Source organism: Mobula hypostoma, chromosome 8 (genome assembly GCF_963921235.1).
Source record: "Mobula hypostoma chromosome 8, sMobHyp1.1, whole genome shotgun sequence".
Lineage (NCBI taxonomy): Eukaryota > Metazoa > Chordata > Chondrichthyes > Myliobatiformes > Myliobatidae > Mobula > Mobula hypostoma.
Window position 1 is genome coordinate 158,193,242 of NC_086104.1, and position 27,494 is coordinate 158,220,735.

The window sequence follows — 27,494 nt, forward strand, 5'->3', positions numbered from 1 at the left end:
CCTTACTCCTCCATCAACACTGCCCTCAACCTCATCTCTTCCATTTCATGCACATCTGCCCTCACCCCATCTCCTTCAGCATTCCCATTTCCCTCTCTCCTTACCTACCTATCACCTTCCTCTGGTACTCCCCCACCCTTACATTTCTTCCATGGTCTTCTGTCCTCTCCTATCAGATTCCCCCTCCTCCAGGCCTGTATCTCCCTCGCCAATAAACTTCCCAGCTCTTTATTTCACCCCTCCCCCAGTTTCACCTTTCACCTTGTGGTTCTTCCTCCCCTCCCCCCACTTTCTTGTTCTGATTCCACATCCTTTTTTCCAGCCTTGATGAAGGGTCTTGGCCCAAAATGTTGACTGTTTACTCTTTTCCATAGATGCTGCCTGGCCTGCATTTTGTTTGTCGTTTTGTGGTCTTCTACTGCTTTTCTCTGCACAGCTGCTTCCTGACCTGCAGGGCATTTGCAGCATGTTCTGTCTTATTTTCTCTCTCAGGTTTGTGATGTTCATCTTTCACTTACCACCCAGTAGCACTGCTCTGATGCATGGGCCCAGACATCCCACCCTGCAAAAACTCATTTCAGGGAGACAGCTCCATCAATTTGCAGGAGACTTCCGGGAGAGGTGGGATGTCTGCAATAGAGTAGCTCCTTAGCAGCTGGCCAGCTAGTTTAAATAACGTTAGCTATGCTAATGAACGAATGACACCTGTTAAACTCACCTCAACATGTCTTTTACAGTCTTAACCCACCATGGGCAATAGAAAAGTCACTGTTGCAAACAGCGCAGCGAGCAACACTGTCATTATTTTTGACCCCTATTAGGCAGGGGTACACTTTAGTGTAGTCTGGGGTGATGTATGTTTTATATTTTCCTTTTTTGGGACACTCTGCCATGGCACACTCTCTCTCTCTCGTGGTCGCTCTCGCTCGCTCTCAAAAAAATTGATTTCCGTGATATTGTATATAATTTGCGGGCATCAGGGAGCCACTGTTCATATGCGGGAGACTCCCGGAACTTCCGGGAGAGGGGGGATGTCTGTGGGCCTACCCCAGTGGGCTGCAGAGAGAGGACACAGCCAGGCTCGGTGATTCACACACTAGTTCAGGCTGAAATCCTTAGAGCTGTAGGAGGATCAGAGCAGGGCCTGGTCCTTCCAGCAGCAAACACTGAATTGTCGTTAGGAACTCTGCCGCTGTGGAGGAGTGACAGTACACAGCCGACGTTTTGGGCCTACCCAGGGTAGAACGGGTGGATGTTTGAACATACATGATGCTTTCTTGTGGCAGCGCTCCACAGTGGGGAGAGCTTTGTCCCTGACGGACTGGGCTGCGTCCATTACTTTCTGTAGGCGTTTCCATTCCTGGCCATTGATGTTTCCGTACTAGGCCCTATTGCAATCAGTCAGGATATTCTCCACTGCGCACCTTTCGGAGTCTGCCAGAGTTTCTGGTGCTTACATGCTGGCACACGAGGTGAGAAGAACGGCGGCTGCAGAAAGTGAGCTCAAAGCGGAACTCACAGCAATTTGGAGAAATTCTCAGAAAGGGGAAAACTGCAGAGCTGTGGAAAAACAATGGGAGAGCAGACACAGGTCTCTCAGGCCAAATTGCTTCCATTTGAGCATTCGGGGTCCACAATTCAAAGACTTCAGTCAGAATTCAGCTGAACTTTATTTAAATTTCTACCCTAGCATTCTACAGTGCATATTCTAATACCCACTCCATCGCCAGCGTGGTGTGTAGTAATTTGGTCTGTCGTTCAGAACGCACAACACACACTATAACACAAAGAATCCCTGTAATCAGACTCAAGGTTCTTACAGCCGACTGGGTCGAGCTTTCAGACTGACTTTCAGAAGATGGGTTCATCCCAAGTGCCAAGTGACTGAGGCCCAGGGTCGGGGAATTCCGTCAAACCTCCTGCGACAAGCAGGGAGGGGGGAGAGGAGGGAGGGAACGTCGACTCAGACCATGGGAGGGAAGTGTCCTGGAAATCCTCCCCTGTTGGATCAGAGGCCCTCCTACCAACACCCCAGCCAGACACACACCTCTTCACTGGCACTGGGTTTGAATCCCACAGACCCTGGAACTAGTGTTTCAGAAAAGTGATAAATAGCTTTTGATAAATTACTTTAAAAATCACACCATCAGCATCTAGCACATTGTTGTAATACTTGTTGGCTTCACTGAGATATTTCACTACAACCGTATAGCTGGGTCAAAGCTGGTTAATCCCTGTCGGACTTCCCGTCCTCAGACTGATGGTTAACAGGTCAGTACTGTAGCGTAACACTATCACAGCGCCAACGTCCCGGGTTCAATTCCCAACGCTGTCTGCCAGCCTTGCTCCCACATTCCAGAGATGTGCAAGAAAGGCGTAGGAAGTCATGGGCATGTTACGTTGGTGCTGGAAGTGTGGTGACACTTGCGGGCATCCTCAGGTTCTGTTGATTGTTGTTGCAAACGATACATTCCACTGAGTGTTTCGACGTACGTGTTACAGATAAAGCTAATCTTTAATGGGGATACAACCGGGAAGTCCACACCTTCAGCCGAGTTTCGTTCAGGCCGATGGACCGTGGAAATCTTTGCACCGGGTTTCAGATATAGGGACTGGACAAAGATCAACCAGCTTTTGGTTTAAACCATCACGGAAAAGCAGAAAACCTTTACCTCACACCACCTGTATACACCCACTGCCAAACACACTGTAATATCACACCCACCACCCTCGGGCTCAGCCAACAATATAGCCCACACCTTCTGTACGTAATGTCTCATACCCTCTTGCACTCTCCGCAGACAGGAGGTTGTGCAATCTCTTTACAAGACTTACACCCAGCAACAGTTCTTTATAGCAAATATATTGCACAATAGACCCTGACATCTTTGAATCAAATATCACTACCCTGCACATTTGGACTATCAACTACAACAAAGAACAACATGTAAATACGTTGCAATGGCTGGTGTCTCTCTGCAAGTCGTTGCATCACTACTAGGAGGGGGCATGGTAGCGAAATGCTCTTGTGGTGCCGGGTGACTGAGGTTCAATTCCTGCCGTTGCCTGCAGGATGTTTGTATGTCCTCCCCATCACTGCATAGCCTTCCTCCGAGTGCACGAGTTTCCGCCCACATTCCAAGGATGCACGGGAAGGGAAAGTGAGATGTTGGTGTGCTCTTTGGTGGCGGAAGCGTGACGACACTTGCGGGCTGCCCCCCCCAGTGCATCTTTGGATTATGTCGGTTGTTGACAAATACAAATGCATTTCTCTGTCTGTTTTGATGTACACGTGATAAATAAAGCTAATCGATACCTTAACCTCAATGGCTTGCGTGCAGAGCTCCCCAGAGCACACACTGCTTTCCACAGTGACTGAGCCCCTGGAAGACAATAGGGATGCACCAGTCCGAGACATTCGCACCAACTCCTGCGGCCAAGGAGCTGTGGTCTGCAAGATGCGGAGTGAGTGAGTCAGAGAGAAGGATTGGATGTGCCAGTGATGCCATCATTCATTTAAAGGTGCATTCTACCGTCACTTTCCAATAACCCATGCTGCTTTACTGATGAAACCCGGCTATGTAAACGTCACACTGTAATGGCGGCCTCCCAGCTACAGTGGCGCTGTCCCGCCTCCAGGGGGGCAGGAAATGCCAGCTGCACACACATCATCTGTGGATAGACAGAGTTAACCTTTCAGGCTGAAAATCCTTTTTCAAAACTGATTCCAGCGATGAGGGAACTGTGATTATGTGGATAGTCCGGAGGAGCTAAGGTGGCCTTGGGGGGTGGGTGGGGGGGAACAAGAAGACTGAGGAGGGTCGGGGGGGTTCTGACAGAGGGATGCAAAATCCTGAAAAGACCAAGTCGTGTGGACAGAGACTTGTAGTGAGCATCACCGAGCACGATGGATGAAGGCAGTCAGCAAGAGATCCAAAAGTGACTCTGTGACATGGGGCAAAACTTTTCCACACAGTGAGTGGCTTTTAAACCACGAGATGTAGGAGCAGAATTAGGCCATTCAGCCCATTGAACCTGCTCCACTATTTCATCATGGCTGATTTATTTTCCCACTCAACTCCATTCCCCTGCCTTCTCTCTTTAACCTTTGATGCCCTGACAAAGGAGGTGTAGAGACCAATGGAAGGAGGTGGGTGGGGGGTGTGGTTATGGATTTGTTGTATAAACAACCAGACACTGGCTCCCTCTGACCCAGAAAATACAGAACAGACACAATCACATCTAATGTAAAGGGAAAGGGGTGGGGGGTCAAGGAGAGGTGGGGAGGAGGGAGGGAGGGACTGGAAAGGAGTGGGGGATGAAAGGGATAAGTGTGGGGGAGGGATGACAGAGGAGTGGCGAGTAGGGGAGGATCGAGGGAGGGTAGGAGAGGAGTGAGAGGTAGGGGAAGTGAAGGAAGGATGCACAGGGAGGAAAAAGGGGGTAGGGGAGGAACGAGCGAGGGACAAAGGGGGTAGAGGAGTGAGGGAGGAGAGAGAAGGATGAGGGAAGAACACCAACTATCAACCACCTCATCACCAATCCCAGACCGAGATCAGGATGAGGAACGGTCTCACCATCTACACTCCTCAACCCACCCCTCCAAACACGTCCACTCCTCTCTCTGCAGTGCAGCTTTCCTGAATCTCCCCCTGTAGCCATCTTGTACTTCAAACACTTCTAGGTCCTCCCATTCTTCTGTACTCTGAGAAAAGCTGTTTCCCCCCCGCCCCCCCCATTAATACCCTCGCTGCCCCTCATGAATACCCAAAGACTGTTAACGGCGAGTGCCGGGTTTGAAACCGAAGAATGAAGCCTGAAGGACGATCAGAAGGCTGGAAGTGGAGGCCCCGTGGGAAATTCAGGGGCCTAATGTCCGTGAGCATGTGAGCCCACTGGAGGCTGGAGGCCCGAGGTTGAGAGGTTAGAGGTGTTCGTGTGGGTGAGAGGGAGAGAGAACAGGAGTTCGTTTTGATGTTCTTTTGTGGCTCGTTGTGTTCTGTGTTGTGCTGCTGGATACTGAGGGCCTGATATGTCGGTGCAGGAACGTGCAGCAACCCTTGTGGCTGCCCACCAGCTTGTGTTGCTAACGCAAACGGCCTAGTTCACCACATGTTGCGATGTATTTGTGGTAAATAAATGAATTGGAATCGCCCTTTGCACATCCACTCTCTCCAGCTGCCACTCCTACTCACGCTCCCAGGGTCCGGCCCAATGGTGGACATTTGGTGAGCAGCTCCTGGTCCAGGGGCAGATTTGTAAGCCCGAGAAGGACCAGGACTGACTGAAACTCCTCTTCCTGTCGCTTCCTCCATGACCACGTGGAGAAACCCAGCAGCAGCTGGACTGAAAAGACCCATGGTAAGGTCAGAAACGGGGACACGCTGAAGACAAGGCAAGGCTGTGTAAACTAGAAGCCACAATCATCTCTAACCACTGCCCCCCAAGCCTCTACCCCTATTGTGCTTATATTGAGTGTGTATGAACTTCACCAGTCATAGGCTGGAATGCTTGCTTGGACATGGAAATGCAGATTATCGTTTGGGAAACCTCCACCTTGTCGACCTGTGGTGTTGTCAGCAAGTTGGAATGAGTTTGTTCCTAACCGGCACAATGATAGTATTCGCAAAGAGCTGTCGTCCGAATGTGAAGCCACCTGGGTCGTGGCAGTGTTGGGCAGCCGGGGTCTCAATAGTAGTCTTCTCTGTGCTTGGAGTCCTGCTCCGAGTGAGCCCCTCGAGGGGCTGTCAGTCACTTAGCCAATCTGAATGGATCCTGAGTACATGGTGAGCACCAGCATTATGGAAAAGCCGGTGAGCAGCCCGGCGTTCTGTATCACAAACACAACCAGCGAGGTGGACTCCTCTCCATCCTCTCCTTTGCTGACTTCGTTCATCTCAGGAAACTGTGGAGACAGACAGTTCAGACGCTCAGCCTCTGCGTTGCCCAGATATGACCAACACGAGCACAAGCCCAGCAAATCGCACGGTGCTGGGACTGTAAACCTCACAGACACACTGGTATAAGCTCAGGCCTGAGTGAGTCACCTGGAGGTCTGTGTGAAATACCTCCTGGCCCATGACCCATGAAGTCGCACTGACTGCAGACATGGGCACCGGGCACCAGACACCCCACCATCCAGGACGACTTCATAAAGCGGTGCCTCAAAAAGGCAGCAGCCATCACTAAGGGCCTCACCATTCAGGACACGCCATCTTCTCATTGCTATCATCAGGAACAAAGTATGGGAGCCTGAAGACAGACCTCAATGTTTCAGGAATGGCTCTTTCACCACCACCAGAACCACCCAATTTCTGCACAGACAATGAACCCATGTACACTACCTCACTATTTTTGCATTTACTTCTTTATTTCCTATACTGTAGATATCATTCCCTAAGGTTGTCATAACCAGGGTTGATAATGGGGTTGCTCTCAATGGCATGCTCCTCAAATAGTGCACCTGTTACTACCCCTGGGCTGCACACAGGCCAGGAGGTGACAACCAAGTCCAGCTCCACACAGGCCAGAGGGTGACAACCAAGTCCAGCTCCACACAGGCCAGAGGGTGACAACCAAGTCCAGCTCCACACAGGCCAGAGGGTGACAACCAAGTCCAGCTCCACACAGGCCAGAGGGTGACAACCAAGTCCAGCTCCACACAGGCCAGGAGGTGACAACCAAGTCCAGCTCCACACAGGCCAGAGGGTGACAACCAAGTCCAGCTCCACACAGGCCAGAGGGTGACAACCAAGTCCAGCTCCACACAGGCCAGAGGGTGACAACCAAGTCCAGCTCCACACAGGCCAGAGGGTGACAACCAAGTCCAGCTCCACACAGGCCAGGAGGTGACAACCAAGTCCAGCTCCACACAGGCCAGAGGGTGACAACCAAGTCCAGCTCCACACAGGCCAGAGGGTGACAACCAAGTCCAGCTCCACACAGGCCAGAGGGTGACAACCAAGTCCAGCTCCACACAGGCCAGGAGGTGACAACCAAGTCCAGCTCCACACAGGCCAGAGGGTGACAACCAAGTCCAGCTCCACACAGGCCAGAGGGTGACAACCAAGTCCAGCTCCACACAGGCCAGGAGGTGACAACCAAGTCCAGCTCCACACAGGCCAGAGGGTGACAACCAAGTCCAGCTCCTGGCCTTCACAGGTGGCTTAGCTACTACGTCCGGTGGAACCGTTTCACTGACAAGAGAAGGGGTTAGGGTGGGTTACAGGCACCTTAAAACCAGTCTCTTTGGGGAGATGGGGCACGTCACCCATGGTTGGCAGCTCATCGAGGAGAAGGAAAACTCCGATCTCAAACCTCTGCTGCCTTGCGGCTGTACCCACCCATGGGGAAGTCTTGGGGAGTAAACCTGAGGGAGAAGTCCAGAGCTGGAGTCCCTAAGGCAGTCCTACCTTGAGTACAACGCTGACTGCGACACCACCGGTGCCAAACTGTACCAGTCTCCGCATTGCCTTTGGATTCATCAGCTGCATAGAGGGAGGAGCCTGCTATATGGGTGACAGCTTGCTCTCCATATCATACTGCCCTGGCTTGGGTATTACATAGACATCTGGCGCACAACATCCATGGTTGATCCTGACCACCAGAGGCCTTGCTCATATGTATATTAGTACATTATAGCAAAACAAAAAAATTAATGTCACTTGTCAGAGATAATAAACCATTTGTACTCTCCTTTGTATGACCTGACTCATAGAAACACAGAAAACCTACAGCACAATACAGGCCCTTCGGCCCACAAAGCTGTGCCGAACATGTCCCTACCTTAGAACTACCTAGGCTTACTTACCCATAGCCCTCTATTTTTCTAAGCTCCATGTGGCCATCCAGAAGTCTGTAAAAGACCCCATCGTTTCCGCCTCCACCACCGCCGCCGGCAGCCCATTCCACTCCTCTCTCCTTCCCTCTGTATGATCCCCGAATCCTCTCTCCCTCCCTCCGCACGACTTCTGACCCCTCTCTTGTACAGCCCAGGTCGTGCCTCAGCTGTAAGTCGAGCCCGCCAGAACTCACCATGTCTGCCAGGGCGATGTAGAGGAACATGCCGCCGGCCAGTGCGAAGATCCAGTTGGGAGAGAAGTGGCTGCCGGCCACGATGCCGAAGGCCAGGCCGATGTAGCAGCAGCAGGCCGAGAGGAAGTTAAAGAACAGGGCCTGCTGTAGGCTCATCCCTGCGTTCAGCAGGATCACAAAGTCCCCTGCAGGACAGCAAAGGAGAGAGGGTGAGCGGAGGGGAGGGGAGGGGACCCAGCGTGTGAGAGGTTGGAGAGGAGAGAGGGTGGGACCCAGAGGATCAGAGGTTGAGGGGTAGGAGGGAGAAGAGGAGAAGGGTGTGGGTGGCAGGAGGTGAGGAACTGGAAGGGAAGGGCAGTTCAGAATGGAGGGTGGAGGAGAGGGGAGGTGTGAGGGTGATGTGATGGGAGGGGAGGGAGGATGGGGGAGAGCAGAGGGGAAGGTGGAATTGGGGTGGGCAGAGGAGAGGACCAACTCACAATGACTCCAGGATGTGACAAATCAACCATCAGTGCTGAAACAATATAACCTCAAAATGTAAAGTCTTCTGGTCCTTCCCCTTCTCTGTTACCCCCTTCAATCCACCGCCCCTCCCTGTCTCCACAAACTCCTCTGACCTACACCCCTCCCTGTCTGTTTACCCCCTGCATCACACCCCCCCGTCTCTGTTACCCCCTTCATTGCACCACCCCTCCCTGTCGCCACAAACCCCCGTCCTACACTCCTCCCTGTTTACCCCCTGCATCACACCCATCTGTTACCCCCTTTATTGCACCACCCCTCCCTGTCGCCACAAACCCCCCTGTCCTACACCCCTCCCTGTCGCCACAAACCCCCCTGTCCTACACCCCTCCCTGTCTCCGTTACCCTCTCCCTCACCTACACCCCTCGCTCTGTTACCCTCTCCCTCCCCTACACCCCCGTCTCTGTAACCCTCTCCATCCCCCACCCCCCCCTTCTGGCTGCTCTGCGTCTCTGTCAGCTGCTTCCCCTGTCTCTGGCCCAGACCACGCACCGAGCTCGTGGGGAAACTCCTCGCACAAGATCGCGACAGAGGTGCTGATGCCCTGGAAGACGGAGACGGTGAAGGAGGCGCCGATGGCCAGGCCGTCGATGAAGTTGTGCAGCCCGTCACTGAGGGTGATCATCCAGGCCAGCGTGCCAATGTCCGAGTACCGGCTCCCCTTCAACCAGTAACAGTTCCCATACTGCAGCTCCTGCGGGCAACACAGCCACCTCAGGTCCTCAGGTCGTGGTCAAACCTCCCCAATCCACTCCCGTCAACGCCACTTCACCCTGCCCCACCACCCGCTCGGCCCTGGGCAGCGCCACGACACCAGGGGCCACGTAAAGCAGCCCGATCCCCATCGCTGACAGACTACAGCAACACATGCTAAGTGCTGGAGGAACTCAGCAGGTCAGGCAGCGTCGATGGAGATGGACAGACAGTCACCGTTTCACACCGAGACCCTTCATCTGGGCCGGAAAGGAAGGAGGAAGATGCCAGAATAAAAGGTGGGGTGGGAGAGGGGAAGCTGGCAGGTGATCGGTGAAATCAGGATGAAGTAAGAATCTGGGAGGTGATAGGTGGAAGAGATAATGAGCTGAAGAAGGAGGAATCTGATTGGGGAAGAGAGTGGACCATGGGAGAAAGGGAAGGAGAAGGGGACCCGGGGGAGGTGAGGAGAAGGCAAGGGGGGAGAGGGGAGCCAGAATGAGGAATGGAGTATGAGAGAAGGGGGGGGGCAGAAATTACAGAAGATGGACGATCGATGTTCATGCAGTTAGGTGGGAGGATATGCAGACGGAATAGGAGGTGTTGCTCCATCTATTTTGTTTTATTTATTGAGGTACAGCATGGAACAGGCCCTCCTAGCTCTTTGAGCCGTGACATCCAGCAACCCTCGATTTAACCCTCGCCTAATCACAGTGACCAAGTAACCTACCAACGGGTAGGTCTTTGGACCGTGGGAGGAAACTGGAGCACGCAGAGGAAACCCACGCGGTCACGGGGAGAACATACAAACTCCTTACAGACAGTGGCAGGAATTGAACCCGGGTCGCCTGTACTGTAAAGCGCGTGAGGATAGACAGGTTGGGAACAACCCTCCCCAGTGTACCAGGACACTGCCCCCAGTTATGTTGATGCAGACCTTCCCCGTGCCCACACTGACCTGCGCAGACAGTGTCCTCGAGACCACCGGCACCCCATCCGCCAGGCTCTGTCGTTCGCTCTCCTCACTGTGGCCACATGGCATCAGGTGCACCTCTCCATTCTGCAGTTTCTCCATCACTCCGTCCTCCTGGTCTCGCCTGCTGACCATCTGCTCCGGGCGGCAGTGGCTGTGACCCTTCCCCAGGCCCTGGTCCAAGCAGAAGAGAGTGAGTCTGCCCCTTGTCCTGTCCCCTGCCCCTTCCCTAGATGTTCCTGTAAGTCCCTGTAGCTTCAACACCCCTCCTCATCCCTACAACGCTCCCCATCCCTGTACTCCTGTTCGGCTCTCCTCTCTGTTCCACAGCAGCAACAGCCTATGGCTGTTACACCCCAGCTACAACTATAACTTCCTCCCTTCTCCACACAGCTCGCCACTGCCTCTCAAACTTCTCTCTATCGCTGTAATCCACAGCAGCTCCTACACCCCTCTCCGTCTGTAACAACCCCACCCCATCTCTGTGATCCCCTCCGGCCCCTCCAACCACCCCTCCCCCCCCAACCCAGCCAGCAGAACGGAGGTGTTGTGGCACACAGACTGTCAGGAGTGACGAGTCCACGGGTCCTCGGACCTGACCCTTGCTTCATGTCCAGCTGCGAGACAGCAATGGCAGTGTGGGGTCACCCCTGGTGAGCAATTATCCCAGTCCCATGGGCCAGCTTCTTCAGCCCTTTTGCCCAGTGTTCGTCACGTGTTGTGTCAAATGATATCGGCGATCACGGTCTTTCCATGACATTATCGTTCTTGGCAAATCTTTCTATAAAGTGGTTTGCCATTGCCTTCTTGTGGGCAGTGTCTTCACAAGACGGGTGACCCCAGCCATTATCAATACTCTTCAGAGATTGTCTGCCTGGTGTCAGTGGTCACATAACCAGGACTTGTGATCTCGTACAACCATCCACCACCTGCTCCCATGGCTTCACGTGACCCTGATCGGGGGCTAAGCAGGTGCTACACCTTGCCCGAGGGTGACCTGCAGGCCAGCGGAGGGAAGGAGAACCTTACCCCTCCTTTGGTAGAGACGCATCTCCACCCCGCCACCCAGCAGATACATGAGGGATGAGGGATATTGAAGAGACTCTTAGAGAGGCACATAGACGATTGAAAACCGGATGACTTTGTGGGAGAGAAAGGTAAGGTTGATCTTAGTAAATCAGAGGGTTGGCACAACATTGTGGGCCGAAGGGCCTGTACTGTACTGTGCTGTAAACACCTGACTCCCATTTACCCCACCCTAACACTGTGTACAATGAGACATCCACAGCAGAAGGATGTCCTGCCCAATGTGTGGGTGACCCCCCCCCACTCCCCCCACCTTTCCACCAGGTCCCCTGGGCCTCATGCCCCTCCACCCCCGTACCTTCTGCTTGGGTCTCAGAATCATCTTCAGGATCTTCTCCGTGAAAAAGAACAGGTAGAATCCTCCGAAGAGCACCACTGATTTCGACACGTAGTCCGGCTTCTTGGGGTCAAATCCGAACGCCTGTACCGGAGGAACACCTCATTGTGAAGGTCACCGGCCAATGCCACTGGGCTCGCTCAGAGATGAGTGGCACCCAGCCCTCATCCGTCCGAGAAATGGGGACCGAACCCCCCACCCGTGCAGGACAAAGGTCAGACGAACCCGGTCAGAGCAGGGCAGCCAGAGCCACCCCAAGTATGGACGTCAGGCAGTTGTGTTCACGAAAACCAACGCCAATGTGACAGGTACACGTTCTCCCCGTGACCGCGTGGGTTTCCTCCGGGAGCTCCAGTTTCCTCCCACAGTCCAAAGGTGCATGGGTTAGTAGGTTAACTGGTCACATGGGGGGGGGAATTGGGCAGCGCGGAAGTGCCTGTTCCTGCATGTGGTGATGTAGTCACCAGGGAGGGGTGTGTCTGCAGCAGGTCACCGGTCTTTCACCAGGGAGGGGTGTGTTTGCAGCAGGTCACCGGTCTTTCACCAGGGAGGGGTGTGTCTGCAGCAGGTCACCGGGCAATGGGGACCATCATCTCAGGACCAGCAGAGGGGGACAGCAGGTCCCATCACCCCACTGGCGTACCGTCAGAGTGCACAGTTCCCCCGTGAGACCGACATTGGTCCTGCCCCAACGTGAAGAACGTTCCACAGGGGCTTTAACCTCTCTCCCCCCCCCCACCTCCCCAGGGTGTGGCCTCAGGCAAAGGGGTAATTCTGGAGACATGTTGGGGCTGAGGGTTGTGGCACTGAGGTCTCTCTCCCGTGGAGGGAGTGGCAGCTCGCACATGGGAACGAGGCTCCACTTGTCGTTGCGCGCTGAGAGGTTTCACGAACGTAGAAGATACAGTACAACCTGAAGGATGATGTTGACCTGCAGGCATCAGTTCCCCATCTGGAAACCAGAACAGTCCGAGCAGGCAGCAAACCACATTCAGAGACAAAAACGTTAAAAGTGAGCAACATGGCCCCCTCACTCAGTGTGCGTGGAGAACGTGCTGCCGGCTCTCCAAGCCCAAACGTTGGCTGGTTTTCCAGACAACGCTGAAACGCAGATCCCCACCTCCCTCCATCTTCTCTGGCTAGCACAGCAGTGTGGTGGGGGTGGAGGGGGGTCTCAGGTTCGACAGGGAACGTGGGGACCCTGATGGGAGAGACTGTTTCCTCTTATGGGAGAATCTAGGGCAAAGCTTCAATATCTGGAAGTGAGGACCACTTGTTGAAGCAGAAAACTATTCTGAGGACGTCAGGAGATTTTGGAAGCTCCTACCTAGGGAGTAGAGACCGGAAATATTTTGTTGGTATATTGTTCTGCTGAGCAAATGTTGGTGCCGGAAAGTGACAACACTTGTGGGCTGCCCCCAGCACATACTGGGACTGCGTCAGTCGTGACGCAAATGACGCATTTCACTGTGTGTTTCAAAGTGTGCAGGATACATAAATGAATCTACAGTAGCTCTGAAGTGAAGTGGTTAAAAGCTACTAGCGGCAGATGGGAATAAAGAACGTAAGAAATAGGAGCAGGAGTAGGCCATTTGGCCCATCCAGCCTGCTCTGCCATTCAATAAGATGATGTCTGATCTGGCCTTAGACGCAGCTCCACCGACCTGCCTTTCCCCCATAACCCGCAATTCCCCCAATATGCAAAAATCCACCCAACTGTATCTTAAAAATATATTTAACGAAGTAACCTCTACAGCTTCCCTGGGCAGAGAATTCCACAGATTCACTACTCTCTGGGAGAAGCAGATACGCCTCACCTCCATCCTAAATCTGGAGGCTACGTCCCCCAGTTCTAGTGTCGCCTACCAGCGGAAACAACTTTCCTGCTTGTATCTCAGCGATCCCCTTTCAGAATTGTATAAGTTTCTATAAGATTCTGGATTGTAGAGATATAAAGAGACACAGGATGGCAACAGGCCCTTCTGACCCAACAAGCCCACGCCAACCAGTTACATCCATGTTCGAATTGGAATGTGGGAGGAAACCAGAGCACCAAGAGGAAACCAACAGAGGGGAGTACGTACAAACATACAAATATTGTGAACTCACAGCATATAAAATTCTGAAAGGGATAGATAAGATAGAGGCAGGAAAGTTGTTTCCACTGGTAGGTGACGCTAGAACTAGGGGACATAGCCTCAAGATTTGGGGGAATGGACTTAGGACGTAGATGAGGAGGAACTGCTTTTCCCAGAGAGTGGTGAATCTGTGGAATTCTCTGCCCAATGAAACAGTGGAGGCTACCTCAGTAAATATACTTAAGACAAGGTTGGATAGATTTTTGCATAGTAGGAGAATTAAAGATTAAGGGGAAAAGGCAGGTAGGTGGATACGAGTCCGTGGCCAGATCAGCCATGATCTTATTGAATGGGGGAGCAGGCTCGACCGGCCAGATGGCCGACTCCTGCTCCAGTTTCTTACGTAACCCAGTCAGCTCTACCATGGGCTCTAGCCTCCCCAGCATCAAAAGACAACACGTCAAGAAGGCAGCATCTATCACTAAGGACCCCATCACCCAGGACATACCCTCTTCTCATTGCTACCATCAGGAAGGAGGTACAGGAGCCTGAAGGCACAGACTCAGTGATTCAGGAACAGCTTCTTCCCCTCCACCGTTCGATTTCTGAACGGACACTGAACCCATGAACACTTAGCTCACTACTTTATTATTTCTATTTTAACACTGCAAATTTCACGATGTAAGTCAGTGACAATAAACCTGATTCTGAAGTTAAGGCAGAGTTTAGGAGGTTCTTGATTGGCAAGGGCGATTAATGGCGATATTAAACCTGATTCCAATCTCGATACTAAGGTCTAGGCTTCTGGGCAATGAGGCCAAAGGTCGGGCAGGGTCACCAGGCGCACATTCTCCACACACAGCTCGTGTCAAAGAACCACTGACATCCACAGTACCTCCGGGATGAGCTGAAAGAGGGCATTAGAGTAGAGTGTCCCAATCGCCAGAGCAATGAAGTACAACAGCAGCCGCTTGTAAAAGGTTTTCCTCATGAACGGCACCACACTGGCTCCCAGCAGGGAGCTGAGCGAGATGACTGACACACAGAGAAAACCGTAACCCCAGACTGATAGCCAGCAGTCCAGAGAGCGAGAGACGGCAACACGGGCGGGGAGGTTATTCCGTGGGAGGAGAGGAGGAGGTAGGCAGAACAGGGAAAGGAGGGAAGGGCAGAAAAAGAGAAAACTGTTAGATTAAATCAATTAATCAATCAATTCAGGATGTCTCAGTCGGACCTGTGACTGATGAAAACACACCTCTAGTGTGTTTCCACTGAAGATTAAGAGGTTCACTTCAGTTCCGGGCGTATTCTCGAATAACATGTCATATCTGTTTCCTGGGCACTGATACTCCCCAAAATTGGGGGTCCATCTCTACACCCCTCAGATAGCCACTCCCACACAGACTCAGAACACCAGACTTACCATGGAATATCTATGCCGAGTTCCCAGAACCCTGCCCATCCCATACATCCTCTCTTCTCCCTGACTCCCTCCCTTCCATCGGGCAGGATGCAGTTTGAGAACATATCACCAGACTCGAGGAGAGAACAGGCCATTCTCTCTCCCCTCTTATCCGTCCCATTCCCCTCACCTGTCGATCACCTCCCTCTGCTGCTCCTCCTCCTCCTTCCCTTTCCTCCATGGTGTGCTCTCCTCTCCTATCAGATTCAGGAGGAGGTTTCTGAGAGTGATCTCAGGAAGGAAAGGGTTCATGTATGAGGACCATTTGATGGACTTACTGGGGCTTGTGGTGGCGGGACGGAGATATGTCTCTCTGCTAGCCTGCAGGTCACCCTTGCACAAGGTGTAGCACCTGCTGAGCACCCCCCCCACCCCGATCAGGGTCACGTGAAGCCACGGGACCAGGTGGTGGATGGTCGTATGAGCAGCCGGTGCAGATCACAAGTCCTGGTTATGCGACCACTGACACCAGGCAGACAATCTCTGAAGAGTATTGATAATGGCTGGGACATTGCCGAGAAGGCGGCAATGGCAAACCACTTCTGTAGAAAAATTTGCCAAGAACAATCGTGGTCATGGAAAGACCACGATCACCTCGTCATACAACATGGCACACAACAAACAAACTGGACTTTAGAAGAATGTGGAGGATCTCAATGAAACCCAACAAAAATTGGAAGTCGTAGACAGAGCTAGATGTGGAGAGGATGTTTCTGATAGTGGGGGAGCCTCGGACCAGAAGGCACAGCCTCAGAATAGAAGGACATCCCTTTAGAACAGAGATGAGGCAGAATTTCTTCAGCCAGAGAGTGGTGAATCTATGGAATTCACTGCCACAGACGGCTGTGGAGGCCAAGTCATTGGGTATATTTAAAGCAGAGACTGATGGGTTCTTGATTAGTCAGGGCAGAAGGCAGGAGAATCGATTCTCACTGTGAGGAGGTCCAGGAGCCTGAAGACACACACTCATCGTTTTAGGAACAGCTACTTCACCCCCACCATCAGTTTGCTGAATGGACAATGAACCCATGAACCCCTCCTCACTATTTTTGCCTCTTTTATTTTATATATATATATTTCTTAATATCATTTATAGTATTTTTTATGTGTTGCTCCATATTGCCGCCGTAAAACAATAAATATCATGATGTCTGTTAGATAATAAACCTGATTCTGAATGGGGTTGGGAGGGAAAATAAATCAGCCATGATGGGATGGCAGAGCCTCGATGGGCCAAACGGCCTAATTCTGACCCGACGTCTTATGATTGCTACTTCCCTAAGGGCCTTTTAAGACCTGATTCAAATTTTCTGCTAATGCTCTACAGCCAAGGTAACACAAAGCCCTGTCCGCGTGTCCCAGCACTAACCCCCATGCCCCAGCCTCAATGGGGGAATTGTTATGCACACCCACTCCCAGAACAGGGTCATGTTATTCGAGAAACCGCATCCGTCCAGTCACAGAGCAGATGGAGAAATGAAGCTGGTCACTGGGTTTCAGGTGGGAGGGTCCGGCCTGGTACCTGCCCCAGGGTGGGACGGTTTGTGTTGCCTATGACTGGGGCTCCAATTTCAACAGGCAAACACTGGCTCCACGTTGAGAGAGCTGCTTTAGTTTGGACCCCTTTTGTGACATTGGCCGCCTCTGAGGCAATTCTCAGAGGGGTGTGGGGTGCAACTCAGGAACCCCGTTTCAGGCCGGGCATTGCCCACCCAACCTCAGGACTTTGCTGAGGTTACCAGACGGTGTGGGCCTCCGTTGTGGTCTGAAACCCACTGAATCAGCGGTCACTAACACCATTGGAATGGGCTTCGACACTCTGTCACCCACAGTACACACAAGCTTGTAGCACACACGTCACACAGGCAACGGGCCTCTTCACTTACAAATCGGTTCAGGTGTCTAACATTGTGGGCCTGAGATCGAGGCGAAACACTGTTCCCCAGTCAGGTTTGCAGGCTGCATGGTGAGGCGCAGGACAAACCCACAAGGCTTGGGGAACAGGGAGCAGGCTGCCCAAGCTGGGCTTTACTTCCAGTCAAAGTTCAGCCCCAACTTCAGTAACCCAGGGCCAGGTCAAATGTATTAACCCCAACCTTCACTCAGGTCAAATGTCTTGAGCCCAACGCTCATTCAGGTCAAAGGCCTTAATTGCAACCCTCATTCAGGTCAAAGGCCTTTACCACAACCCCAGACACCCAGGTCAAAGATCTTAACCCCAACCTTCACACTGGTCAAAGGTCTCAACCAACCCCAACCTCATACTGGTCAAAGGTCTTAACACCAACCTCCTCACCCCAGGCAAAGGTCTTAACCCCAATCTCCACCCAGGTCAAAGGTCTTGACCCCAAACTTCACCCAGATCAAAGGTCTTGACCCCAATCTTCACTATGTCAAATGTCGTAACCTGAACGCCACATACCCAAGTTAAAGGTCTTGACCCCAAATCTCACTCGTGTCAAAGGTCCTGTCCCTCACTCAGGTCAAAGGTGTTGACCCGAGGCCTCATCAAGTCAAAGTTCTTGTCCCCAACCCCGTTTTGGGGACAGGACCACAGATGTTTCAGCGGGCACCCCGGTGAAATCAAAGACACCAGCAGAGCTGGAAGGTAATCCCACAGGCACTCAGAGTGTGGAAGCAGTTCCAGTAATTGTGTCCCAGGGAAGCTCGACAGAGGGGGTGAGAGGGAGTTGGGGTGGGGGTTGCATGAGTACTCCACCTCTGGAATCATCTGCAGGATGGTGGTGGACGTCAGGGTGCCGATAGCCAGGGCAACGAGGTAGGTGAGGATCCTGTGGAAGAAACGCTTCCCCTGGCAGAGGGTGACGGTGGCTCCAAGCAGTGAGCTGACGTTTATCACCGACACGCTGATGAAGCCCAGGCCCCAGACTGTGCCAGAGGAAGCCGATATGGCTGTGTTATTGACCCAGCTAGAGGGACGCTGACACCTCCCTGACACTCAGTGTCTCAGCCAGCCACGGTGGGAAAACACACAGGGGACAGTCAAACCATAGACTGCAAGATCCCACAGCCCTCACTACCACCCCTCCCTCAGTGTGACCCTCCCTCAGTACCACCCCTCCCACAGTGTGACTCTCCCTCAGTACCATCCCTCTCTCAGTGTGACTCTCCCTCAGTACCACCCCTCCCACAGTGTGACCCTCCCTCAGTACCACCCCTCCCACAGTGTGACCCTCCCTCAGTGTGACTCTCCCTCAGTACCACCCCTCCCACAGTGTGACCCTCCCTCAGTACCACACCCCCCCAGTGTGAGCCTCCCTCAGTACCACCCCTCCCACAGTGTGACCCTCCCTCAGTACCATCCCTCCCTCAGTGTGACACTCCCTCAGTACCACCCCACCCACAGTGTGACCCTCCCTCAGTACCACCCCTCCCACAGTGTGACCCTCCCTCAGTGTGACTCTCCCTCAGTACCACCCCTCCCACAGTGTGACCCTCCCTCAGTACCACACCCCCCCAGTGTGAGCCTCCCTCAGTACCACCCCTCCCACAGTGTGACCCTCCCTCAGTACCATCCCTCCCTCAGTGTGACTCTCCCTCAGTACCTCCCCTCCCACAGTGTGACCCTCCTACAGTACCACCCCTCCCACAGTGTGACCCTCCCTCAGTACCACCCCTCCCACAGTGTGACCCTCCTACAGTACCACCCCTCCACAGTGTGACCCTCCCTCAGTACCACCCCTCCCTCAGTGTGACCCTCCCACAGTACCACCCCTCCCACTGTGTGACCCTCCCTCAGTACCACCCCTCCCACAGTGTGACCCTCCCTCAGTACCACCCCCCACAGTGTGACCCTCCCTCAGTACCACCCCTCCCACAGTGTGACCCTCCCTCAGTACCACCCCTCCCACAGTGTGACTCTCCCTCAGTACCCCCCCCCACAGTGTGATCCTCCCTCAGTACCATCCCTCCCACAGTGTGACCCTCAATCAGTACCACCCCTCCCTCAGTACCACCCCCACAGTGTGACCCTCCCTCAGTACCACCCCTCCCTCAGTGTGACCCTCCCTCAGTACCACCCCCCCTCAGTGTGACCCTCCCACAGTACCACCCCTCCCACAGTGTGACCCTCCCTCAGTACCACCCCCCCACAGTGTGATCCTCCCTCAGTACCACCCCTCCCACAGTGCGACCCTCAATCAGTACCACCCCTCCCTCAGTACCACCCCCACACAGTTTGACTCTCCCTCAGTACCACCCCTCTCTCAGTACCAGCCCTCCACAGTGTGACCCTCCCTCAGTACCACCCCTCCCTCAGTACCACCCCTCCCACTGTGTGACCCTCTCTCAGTACCACCCCTCCCACAGTGTGACTCTCCCTCAGTACCACCCCCCACAGTGTGATCCTCCCTCAGTACCACCTCTCCCACAGTGCGACCCTCCCTCAGTGTGACTCTCCCTCAGTACCACCCCTCCCTCAGTACCACCCCCACACAGTGTGACTCTCCCTCAGTACCACCCCTCCCTCAGTACCACCCCTCCACAGTGTGACCCTCCCTCAGTACCACCCCTCCCTCAGTGTGACCCTCCCTCAGTACCACCCCTCCCACAGTGTGACTCTCCCTCAGTACCACCCCTCCCGCAGTCTGACCTTCCCTCAGGACCACCCCTCCCACAGTGTGACCCTCCCTCAGTACCCCTCCTCCCACAGTGTGACCCTCCCTCAGTACCACCCCTCCCATGGTGATGATGGTTGGGGAGGTACAGGGTGAATGGGGGAGGCAAATCCGGGCTGTCCTCAGATGACGTACCTTCAGTGGTGGTGGGTTTCACTCCTCCCGTCTCCTCGTCTTCCTCGTCCTCCTGGTTTTCCAGCTCACAGGCTCTGCTCTCTAACTGCTGTAGGATGGTGGGGCAGATGTGGGTGAAAGTGGCACCGTCGATCCGGCTGCTGTTGGTCAGGTTGTGCGCCGCAAAGATCTCCGAAGATGAGAAGCACTGAGAGAGGAGAGGGAGATGGTCAGCCTGGCCTCAGTCCCCAGTGACAAGGGTTGCCTCCTCTCCCCCAGAAAGAGGAGGTGGTCCTCCCCAGAGCAGGGGGAGCGGGGTATCAAAGAAACCAAACCACCTCGAACTCCAAAGCTTAGTGCTTTGATGAGCACAGGTTCAATGGGCCGAAGGGCCTGTCTCTCTTGCAATTGGAACAGGTGGAAATAAGGGGGGTGGGGAGAGAAGGAGGATAAAGGAGAGAGGGAGTAAAGGAGAGAGGGAGTGAAGAAGGGAGGGAGGAGTGAAAGAGAAAGGGAGGAGTGAAAGAGGATAGTGTGAAGGAGAGAAGGAGGAGTGAAAGAGAGGATAGAGTGAAGGAGAGAGTGGGTAAAGGAGAGAGGGAGGAGTGAACGAAAGATGGTGTGAAGGAGAGAAGGAGGAGTGAAAGAGGATAAAGGAGAGAAGGATGGCGTGAAGGAGAGAAGGAGGAGTGAAAGAGAGGATAGAGTGAAGGAGAGGGAGGAGTGAAAAAAGGATGGAGTGAAGGAGAGAGGGATGGAGGGAGGGGATGGGGGAGAAGGAGGGAGGCAATAATCACCTTGGTGAGACTGGCGTTGCCCGTAGCGCTCTCCATCTTGGTGGTCCCGACGCCCACGTCCAACCGGTTCATGAGAGCCTTTAGCTGGTGTAGAAGCATCTCCCCGTTGTCGCCGTAGCGATCCAGCAGGTCGTGAAGAAAGGCGGCAGGCAACACGGTAGCGTTCCCCTGCACTCCCACGGCCCCCAGCAGGACCACCAGCCCACAGGCTAGGCAGAGGCTGTGCCGATCCTGCCACAGGTACATACTGCAAGAGACAGACAGGTGAGAGTGACTGTGCTAGGGGCTGGACCGTCCCTTTGGACCCCAGCACTGTCTCCGAGTAAAGGAATGTCCCCTTAGAGCAGAGATGAGGAGCCAGAGGGTGGTTAATCTAAAGAATTCATTGCCACAGACGGCCATGGAGGCAGGTCATTGGGTATATTTAAAGCAGAAGTGTAATGGGTTCTTCCCTCCAAGACGACCACAACCTTGTCGTGATTTAGAGGCTTGACCCTGAAAGCTACGCTGGCTTTGGCTCTTGGTAGGGTCTCCCATACCCGGCAGGTCAAAGGGCAGAGGCCAGACCAAGAGTGGTTTCCTGGTTCTCCAGGTTCAGAGGTTCAGCTCAGGGCTAACAAATTGTTACAGAAATAGCAATAAGAATCCTTCCACATCTGAGTGTGACGGTATTCCTGAGTCTCCACCCGGGACATGTATGACTGACAGTGGTGAAAAAAACCAGCAGAAGCTACTGACAAGTTGAGGGAAGCCCTGAGCACTGCCAGAGATAGAGGGGCTTTACTGCCCTAAACGCCAGCGGTGTACCAGTCACTAGGTTCCTGATTTGTAAGTTCATTCACGGTTCAAGTTTAACTGTCATTCAACCATAATGAATACCCATCAATACAACCAAATGAAACAGCATTATGTCAAAGGTCACGGGGAGAATGCAGGAGAAAGAAAGGCAAAGATTAGCTTCATTTTTCACATTTACATCGAAACACAGTGAAATGCATCACTTGTGTCAATGACCAGCACAGTCCGAGGATGCGGTGGGGCAGCCTGCAAGTGTCGGTGTGCTTTTGGCGCCAGCACGATGTGCCCACAATTCACTAATGTCAGCCCACTCTGTTATGTTTTGTAACTTCAAAACATTAAACTAATTCAAATGAAGACACGGGAGTCAAAAATGCAGGTGTGCACATATCACGTGGTGATGTGATAACGTATGCCATTCACGTACTTTTACATATAACCCGTAATGATTTGTGTAAACCACAAAGAATGCTTAATCAAACAATATATTTACAATATTACTAAAATATTCCTGAAATATTAAATACAATACACATACAGTATAGCAAAATGAGTCATTTACATCAATGACCAACAGGGTCCAAGACGCCAACATAGCATGTCCACAACTCACTAAGCCTAACCCGAATATCTTTGGGAGGAAACCAGAGCACCCGGAGGAAACTTGTGCAGTCACAGGGGGAGAAGATACAAACTCCTTACAGACAACAGCAGGAACTGAATCCCAACGTTACAGCCGATGCTGTTGAGTGATAGGCTAGTCCATGAGAATGGGGTCAAGAGGGAAAATAGATCAACTGTCATGGTGGTCTGTGAAGTCTGGATTCCGGTTCACAGTCCGGTCCATCGTTCCTTATTCCAGGTTTTCTGGTTTTCCCTTTTTCGGTTGGATGCTCTAATTGAGGCAGCTGATTCACATTTTGGGCTGGCTACATAAATAGCTCCTGGGTTCAGCTTCGACTGAAGCTGTCTGTTTCTTATAACTGCTGTAAAACAACAGACAGACAGACAGACAGACAGACAGACAGACAGACAGACAGCTTCAGTTGCTGATGGGAAAAGGTGTTAGTTGGAATTGCTGCGGTGACTGGAAAATGGTGGAGAGAGAGAACATCAAGGAAAGAGCCAAGCTGTTGAAGGAAGTTTTTGGTGAGAGTGGGAGTGAACTAGAGATGGAGGTTGGTGGGAGAGAGGAATGGAATGGAAAGAGGAAGAAAAGAAAGCAGAGGTATGGGATATCAAACTCTGAGGAGTCAGTGGATGATCAGGACAGCAAAACAATGGAAAGAAGATGAGATTAAAGCAATTATAAAACTAAGTGAAGATGAGGTGTTTTTTGGTGATTGGAACCTGATTTGTTTGATGAAGGTGCTCAAAAAATTATAGGTGAGATTAAAAGAGCAAAGATTTTACAAAATGGATCACTATTAGTGATTTATTGGGATAGTACTCAGCAAGGCAAAGTGATAAGATTAAGTAAAATAGATGGCAAAGAAGTACAATGCTCAATACCCAACAATAGAAAGTGGACTAGAGGAGTTATTTCGGGGATATCAACAAAAGTTACTATGGATGAGGTTAAACAGAATATAAAAGGAGCAAAAATTATTGAGGCCAAATGTTTGAAAGTTACAAGAAACAGGAAAAAGTGTGATAGTTTATCGGTAATGGTTAACTTTGATGAAAAGAGATTGCCGACTAATGTTTACTTAGAATATATGTGTTACGCAACTAGAATATATATATATATATATACCACTGCTTTAAGATGCTATAAATGTCAGAAATTCGGGCACATTGCGGCGGTCTGCAGAGGAAAACAAAGATGTGGGAGATGCGCTGGAGAACATGAATATGGGAAATGTGAAGCAGGAGCTCGGCTGAAATGCTGCAATTGTGGCGAGGAACACAACGCAGCTTATCGAGGGTGCATTTATAGCAAGAAGGCAGCTGAATACAATATGTAAAAGTAACTCAAGGAATCAGTTATGCAGAAGCAATGAAAGAATTTGATGAAAAAAAGGCTGTCAAGCAAACATACAGGGAATAATAAACTGGTGAATGGTGAGAGCTGTAATATGAAAAATAAGGATACACTATTAATGAGTAGAAAGGATTTTGTACTTTTTATGGTGGATGCAATTAATTGTTCAGCGCAAACAAGCAAAAGAACTGAGAAAATTAAAATTATAGTCAAGTCTGCAGAAAAGTATCTTGGTATTAAAGGGATTAGGTGGGAAGAAGTCAAAGAAACACTGAAAGGAGGATCCAGCAGTTCACAGGCAGGGGAGATGGAATCTTAATGGCAGTATATTTATTGCAAATGGTCAAGAATTTAAGAAATATGTTTCAGAACTTAAGGAAAATCCTCAGATTTTATGGTTGAAGCCCAGGGTAAATGTGCAGAACTCCAACAATAAAGAAGTACCTGACAAGAACAACTATGGGTTGGAAAGAGATTGGAAAATGGAGGAAATTATTACAAGGATACAAAAGGAAAAGGAATTTGTTGCAAAGTGAATTATCTACATTCAGATTATAAAATGAAAACATGGAAGCAAATGAAGAAGAACTCCGAGGTCTCAGTAAACAACTGCAGGCGACGATCCAAGAAAAGGAAAACCTGAAAAAGCAGATAGACTTAGAAAAACAGCAATTTTAAAAGTATAACGTGCGATAATTACTATTCTTTAATGAGACGATTTTAGTCTTACAAGTGATGTAGATGAAATCAATGTAATTGAGGTAATGCAACTACATGAAAATGTGTCACAAAATTAGGGAAGAATAGCAGTTTGTGGCATTTTCTAATGAGCGCATTAGGCATTCACGAGGAATTGCAGATACAGAGTGATGCTAATAGAGAACTGCAGGCTGAACTAGATTGTCTAGAGCAGAGAACTGCAGGATGTATTTGGTTGGAACACCACTAGCCTAGCAGGTGGCGGTAATGCACTGAAAACTGGTTGCCAACCACCATAAAACAAAAAAGAAGCTTCAGTTGCTGGATTGTTCCTGTCCAAACCCCTTGTCTGAATTCCTTCTCTGCCCCTTCCTCCTGAAGCCTTGCTCTGCAACCAGTGTCTGGAGCCTTGCCCCGCCTGTAACCCTCGCCCGCATTGCTGTTAAGTTCAACTGCCGGAGCAAGATAAGGAACTGTCTATCGTTGTTTTAAACTGTCTGTGTCCACGCCTTCACTAGGTAGGTCCGGCTGTATGCCACAACCTAGTGTTGGGAATCGTCTCTGTGTCCATGCCTTCGCTAGGTAGGTCCTGCCATTTGCCGCACCTTGTGTTGGGAACTGTCTCTCAGTGTTCTGTGTACGAGTCCCGGCTCTACGTTCTGCTCCCTAGGAGGGGTCCTGACTCTGTGTAGAGCCCTGGCCCCAAGTCCTGTTCCCAAGGAGGGGTTCTGGCTCTGTGTTCCATGTTCCTGTGTTCCTGTCTCTCCCTCGACCAAGTCAAGGCTTCATGTTCTCGTCCTGTCCATGTGCCTTGCCCAGCCCAGGAGTACTGGGGTTCCTTCGTCCTGTCCAGGAGTCACTCATCCAGTCCTGTAACCACGTCATGTCTTCATCTAGTTCTGGAGTCTGAGCCCGAGTCAAGACCCAGGTTCTGGGTCCTTGTCCAGTCTCTGGCTCAGAGTCCAAGCCCAGGCTCCTAGTTCCCAGTTCCTTGTCCTGGTCTTGCTTGCCTAGCCAATGTCCTAGCCCAAGTCTGTGTTCTTGTCCCAGCTCCTAGTCTGCATCCAGTAACGTCCCTAACCCAGCTCTGTAGTCAAGTCCTGTTCCTAGTACTTCAGTGTCTGTGTCTTGCATTTGGGTCCGCCACTAATGCCCTCCCTGTATGACATCAACCCTGATAGAATGATGAAGCAAACTCAATGGGCCAAATGGCCTAAAATTCTGCTCCTACGTCTTATGGTTTTATTCATCAATAAGCAGCTCTGAGACTGAGGAAGGTGACAGCCAGTGGACAGAGCTGGGAACGACTCTGTTAGGAATTAATGATGGGAGAGTGAGTGACCACATGAAGTGAGGGTGGACCACCCCTGTGCCATCCCCTCCAGAGAGGACGAGAACCAGGGCAGCACCCTCCGCTCCTGCTCCCCTGACTCACAGGAACCCTACTGCCCAGTGCTCTCCAAGAAGGCACGGGAGCAGAGTGCTTAGCATAATGTTATTACAGCGCCAGCAACCCGGGCTGAATTCAACCACTGTCTGCAAGGAGTTTGTACATTCTCCCCAAGACCGCATGAGTACTCCGCTTTCCTCCCACAGCCCAAAGACGTACGGGCTAGGGCTAGGGTTAGTGAGTGGTGGGCACGTTATGTTGGCGCCAGAAGCACGGTAACACTCACAGCCCATCCTTGGACTGTGGTGCTCGTTGACACATTTCACTGCATGTTTCGACAAATAAAGCTCATCTTCAAACTGACTCATTCAAGAGGAGGGACAGGAGGGTGGAGGGCAGGTGAGAGGAGAGCAGGAAGGAGAAGGTGATAGGTGGAGAGGGCTGACGGGACGAATGGTGGGTGGGCAGGAGGGGAGTGAACACAAGCTCTCCACCAAGTCTGCATCAGGCATCTCTGTCATAGACAAGGCAGCATTGTGGGCACTGAACCCGACTCAAAGTGCCAGGGTCTCACTGCTTCCCCTGAGACGTGAGACCACCTTCAATCCTCTTACCTTGTTCAGGTATCTCAACAGTCTGCGAGTTCCCGCTCGGGCTGGAGCAGTCTGACGACAGGCAGGGGACAAAGGCACGAGCTGCTGTTGGGAGCAGAATTGATCATTATACTCCAAGCTCTGGGAGATGGGAAAACACATAATTCAGAGCTGGGCAGAACCTCGGAGCATCCCAGCCACGGACAGACTCACAGCCGGTCCTGTGGGTGAGATCAGGGAACTCCCCACCGGTACTGTCCACTGGTGTTATACAGTGACAGTCCTATCCCCACCGGCACCGTACCCCGGTGCTATACAGTGACAGACCCGTCCCCACCGGTACTGTCCCCTGGTGTTATACAGTGACAGTTCCTGTCCCCTGGTGTTATACAGTGACAGTCCTGTCCCCACTGGTAACGTACCCCGGTGCTATACAGTGACAGACCCGTCCCCACCGGTACTGTCCCCTGGTGTTATACAGTGACAGTTCCCGTCCCCACCGGTACTGTCCCCTGGTGTTATACAGTGACAGACCCGTCCCCACCGGTACTGTCCCCTGGTGTTATACAGTGACAGTCCTGTCCCCACTGGTAACGTACCCCGGTGCTATACAGTGACAGACCCGTCCCCACCGGTACTGTCCCCTGGTGTTATACAGTGACAGACCCGTCCTCACCGGTACTGTCCCCTGGTGTTATACAGTGACAGACCCCTCCCCACCGGTACCGTACGCCGGTGCTACACAGTGACAGACCCGTCCCCACCGGTACTGTCCCCTGGTGTTATACAGTGACAGTCCCGTCCCCACCGGCACCGTACCCTGGTGTTATACAGTGACAGTTCCCGTCCCCACCGGTACTGTACCCCGGTGCTACACAGTGACAGGCCCGTCCCCACCGGTACTGTCCCCTGGTGTTATACAGTGACAGGCCCGTCCCCACCGGCACCGTACCCCGGTGCCACACAGTGACAGACCCGTCCCCACCGGTACTGTCCCCTGGTGTTATACAGTGACAGTTCCCGTCCCCACCGGTACCGTACCCCGGTGTTGTACAGTGACAGTTCCCGTCCCCACTGGTACCGTACCCCGGTGTTATACAGTGACAGTTCCCGTCCCCACCGGTACTGTCCCCTGGTGTTATACAGTGACAGGCCCGTCCCCACCGGTACCGTACCCCGGTGCTACACAGTGACAGGCCCGTCTGCACCAGTACTGTCTCCCGGTGTTTTAGTGACAGACCTCCGGTACCAGGGCTGATGGTTGTGAGGTGGTAGCCATGGAGACAGAATATGCTG

At 52.2% G+C, this 27,494-nt stretch overlaps 1 protein-coding gene across 5 annotated transcripts in view; it reads right to left on the reverse strand.

The window, feature by feature from the left end:
• Positions 1–303: 303 nt before the first annotated feature.
• Positions 304–27,494, reverse strand: part of slc39a14 (solute carrier family 39 member 14) — a 44,377-nt gene continuing 17,186 nt past the window's right edge. For 3 of the 5 annotated variants that reach the window (XM_063057215.1, XM_063057214.1, XM_063057217.1), the window contains exons 3-11: positions 26,220–26,303; positions 20,735–20,981; positions 19,959–20,145; positions 14,620–14,789; positions 11,608–11,730; positions 10,209–10,397; positions 9,050–9,251; positions 8,035–8,219; positions 304–5,905 (exon numbers count right to left, since the gene is read on the reverse strand). In XM_063057215.1, the coding sequence (XP_062913285.1) occupies positions 5,756–5,905; positions 8,035–8,219; positions 9,050–9,251; positions 10,209–10,397; positions 11,608–11,730; positions 14,620–14,789; positions 19,959–20,145; positions 20,735–20,980 (1,452 nt within the window). In that variant the 5' untranslated portion in view covers position 20,981; positions 26,220–26,303 and the 3' untranslated portion in view covers positions 304–5,755. Of the gene's footprint in view, positions 5,906–8,034; positions 8,220–9,049; positions 9,252–10,208; positions 10,398–11,607; positions 11,731–14,619; positions 14,790–17,905; positions 18,076–19,958; positions 20,146–20,734; positions 20,982–26,219; positions 26,304–27,494 lie in introns of all 5 variants that reach the window. The other 2 variants (XM_063057216.1, XM_063057218.1) reach the window with 2 other exon arrangements.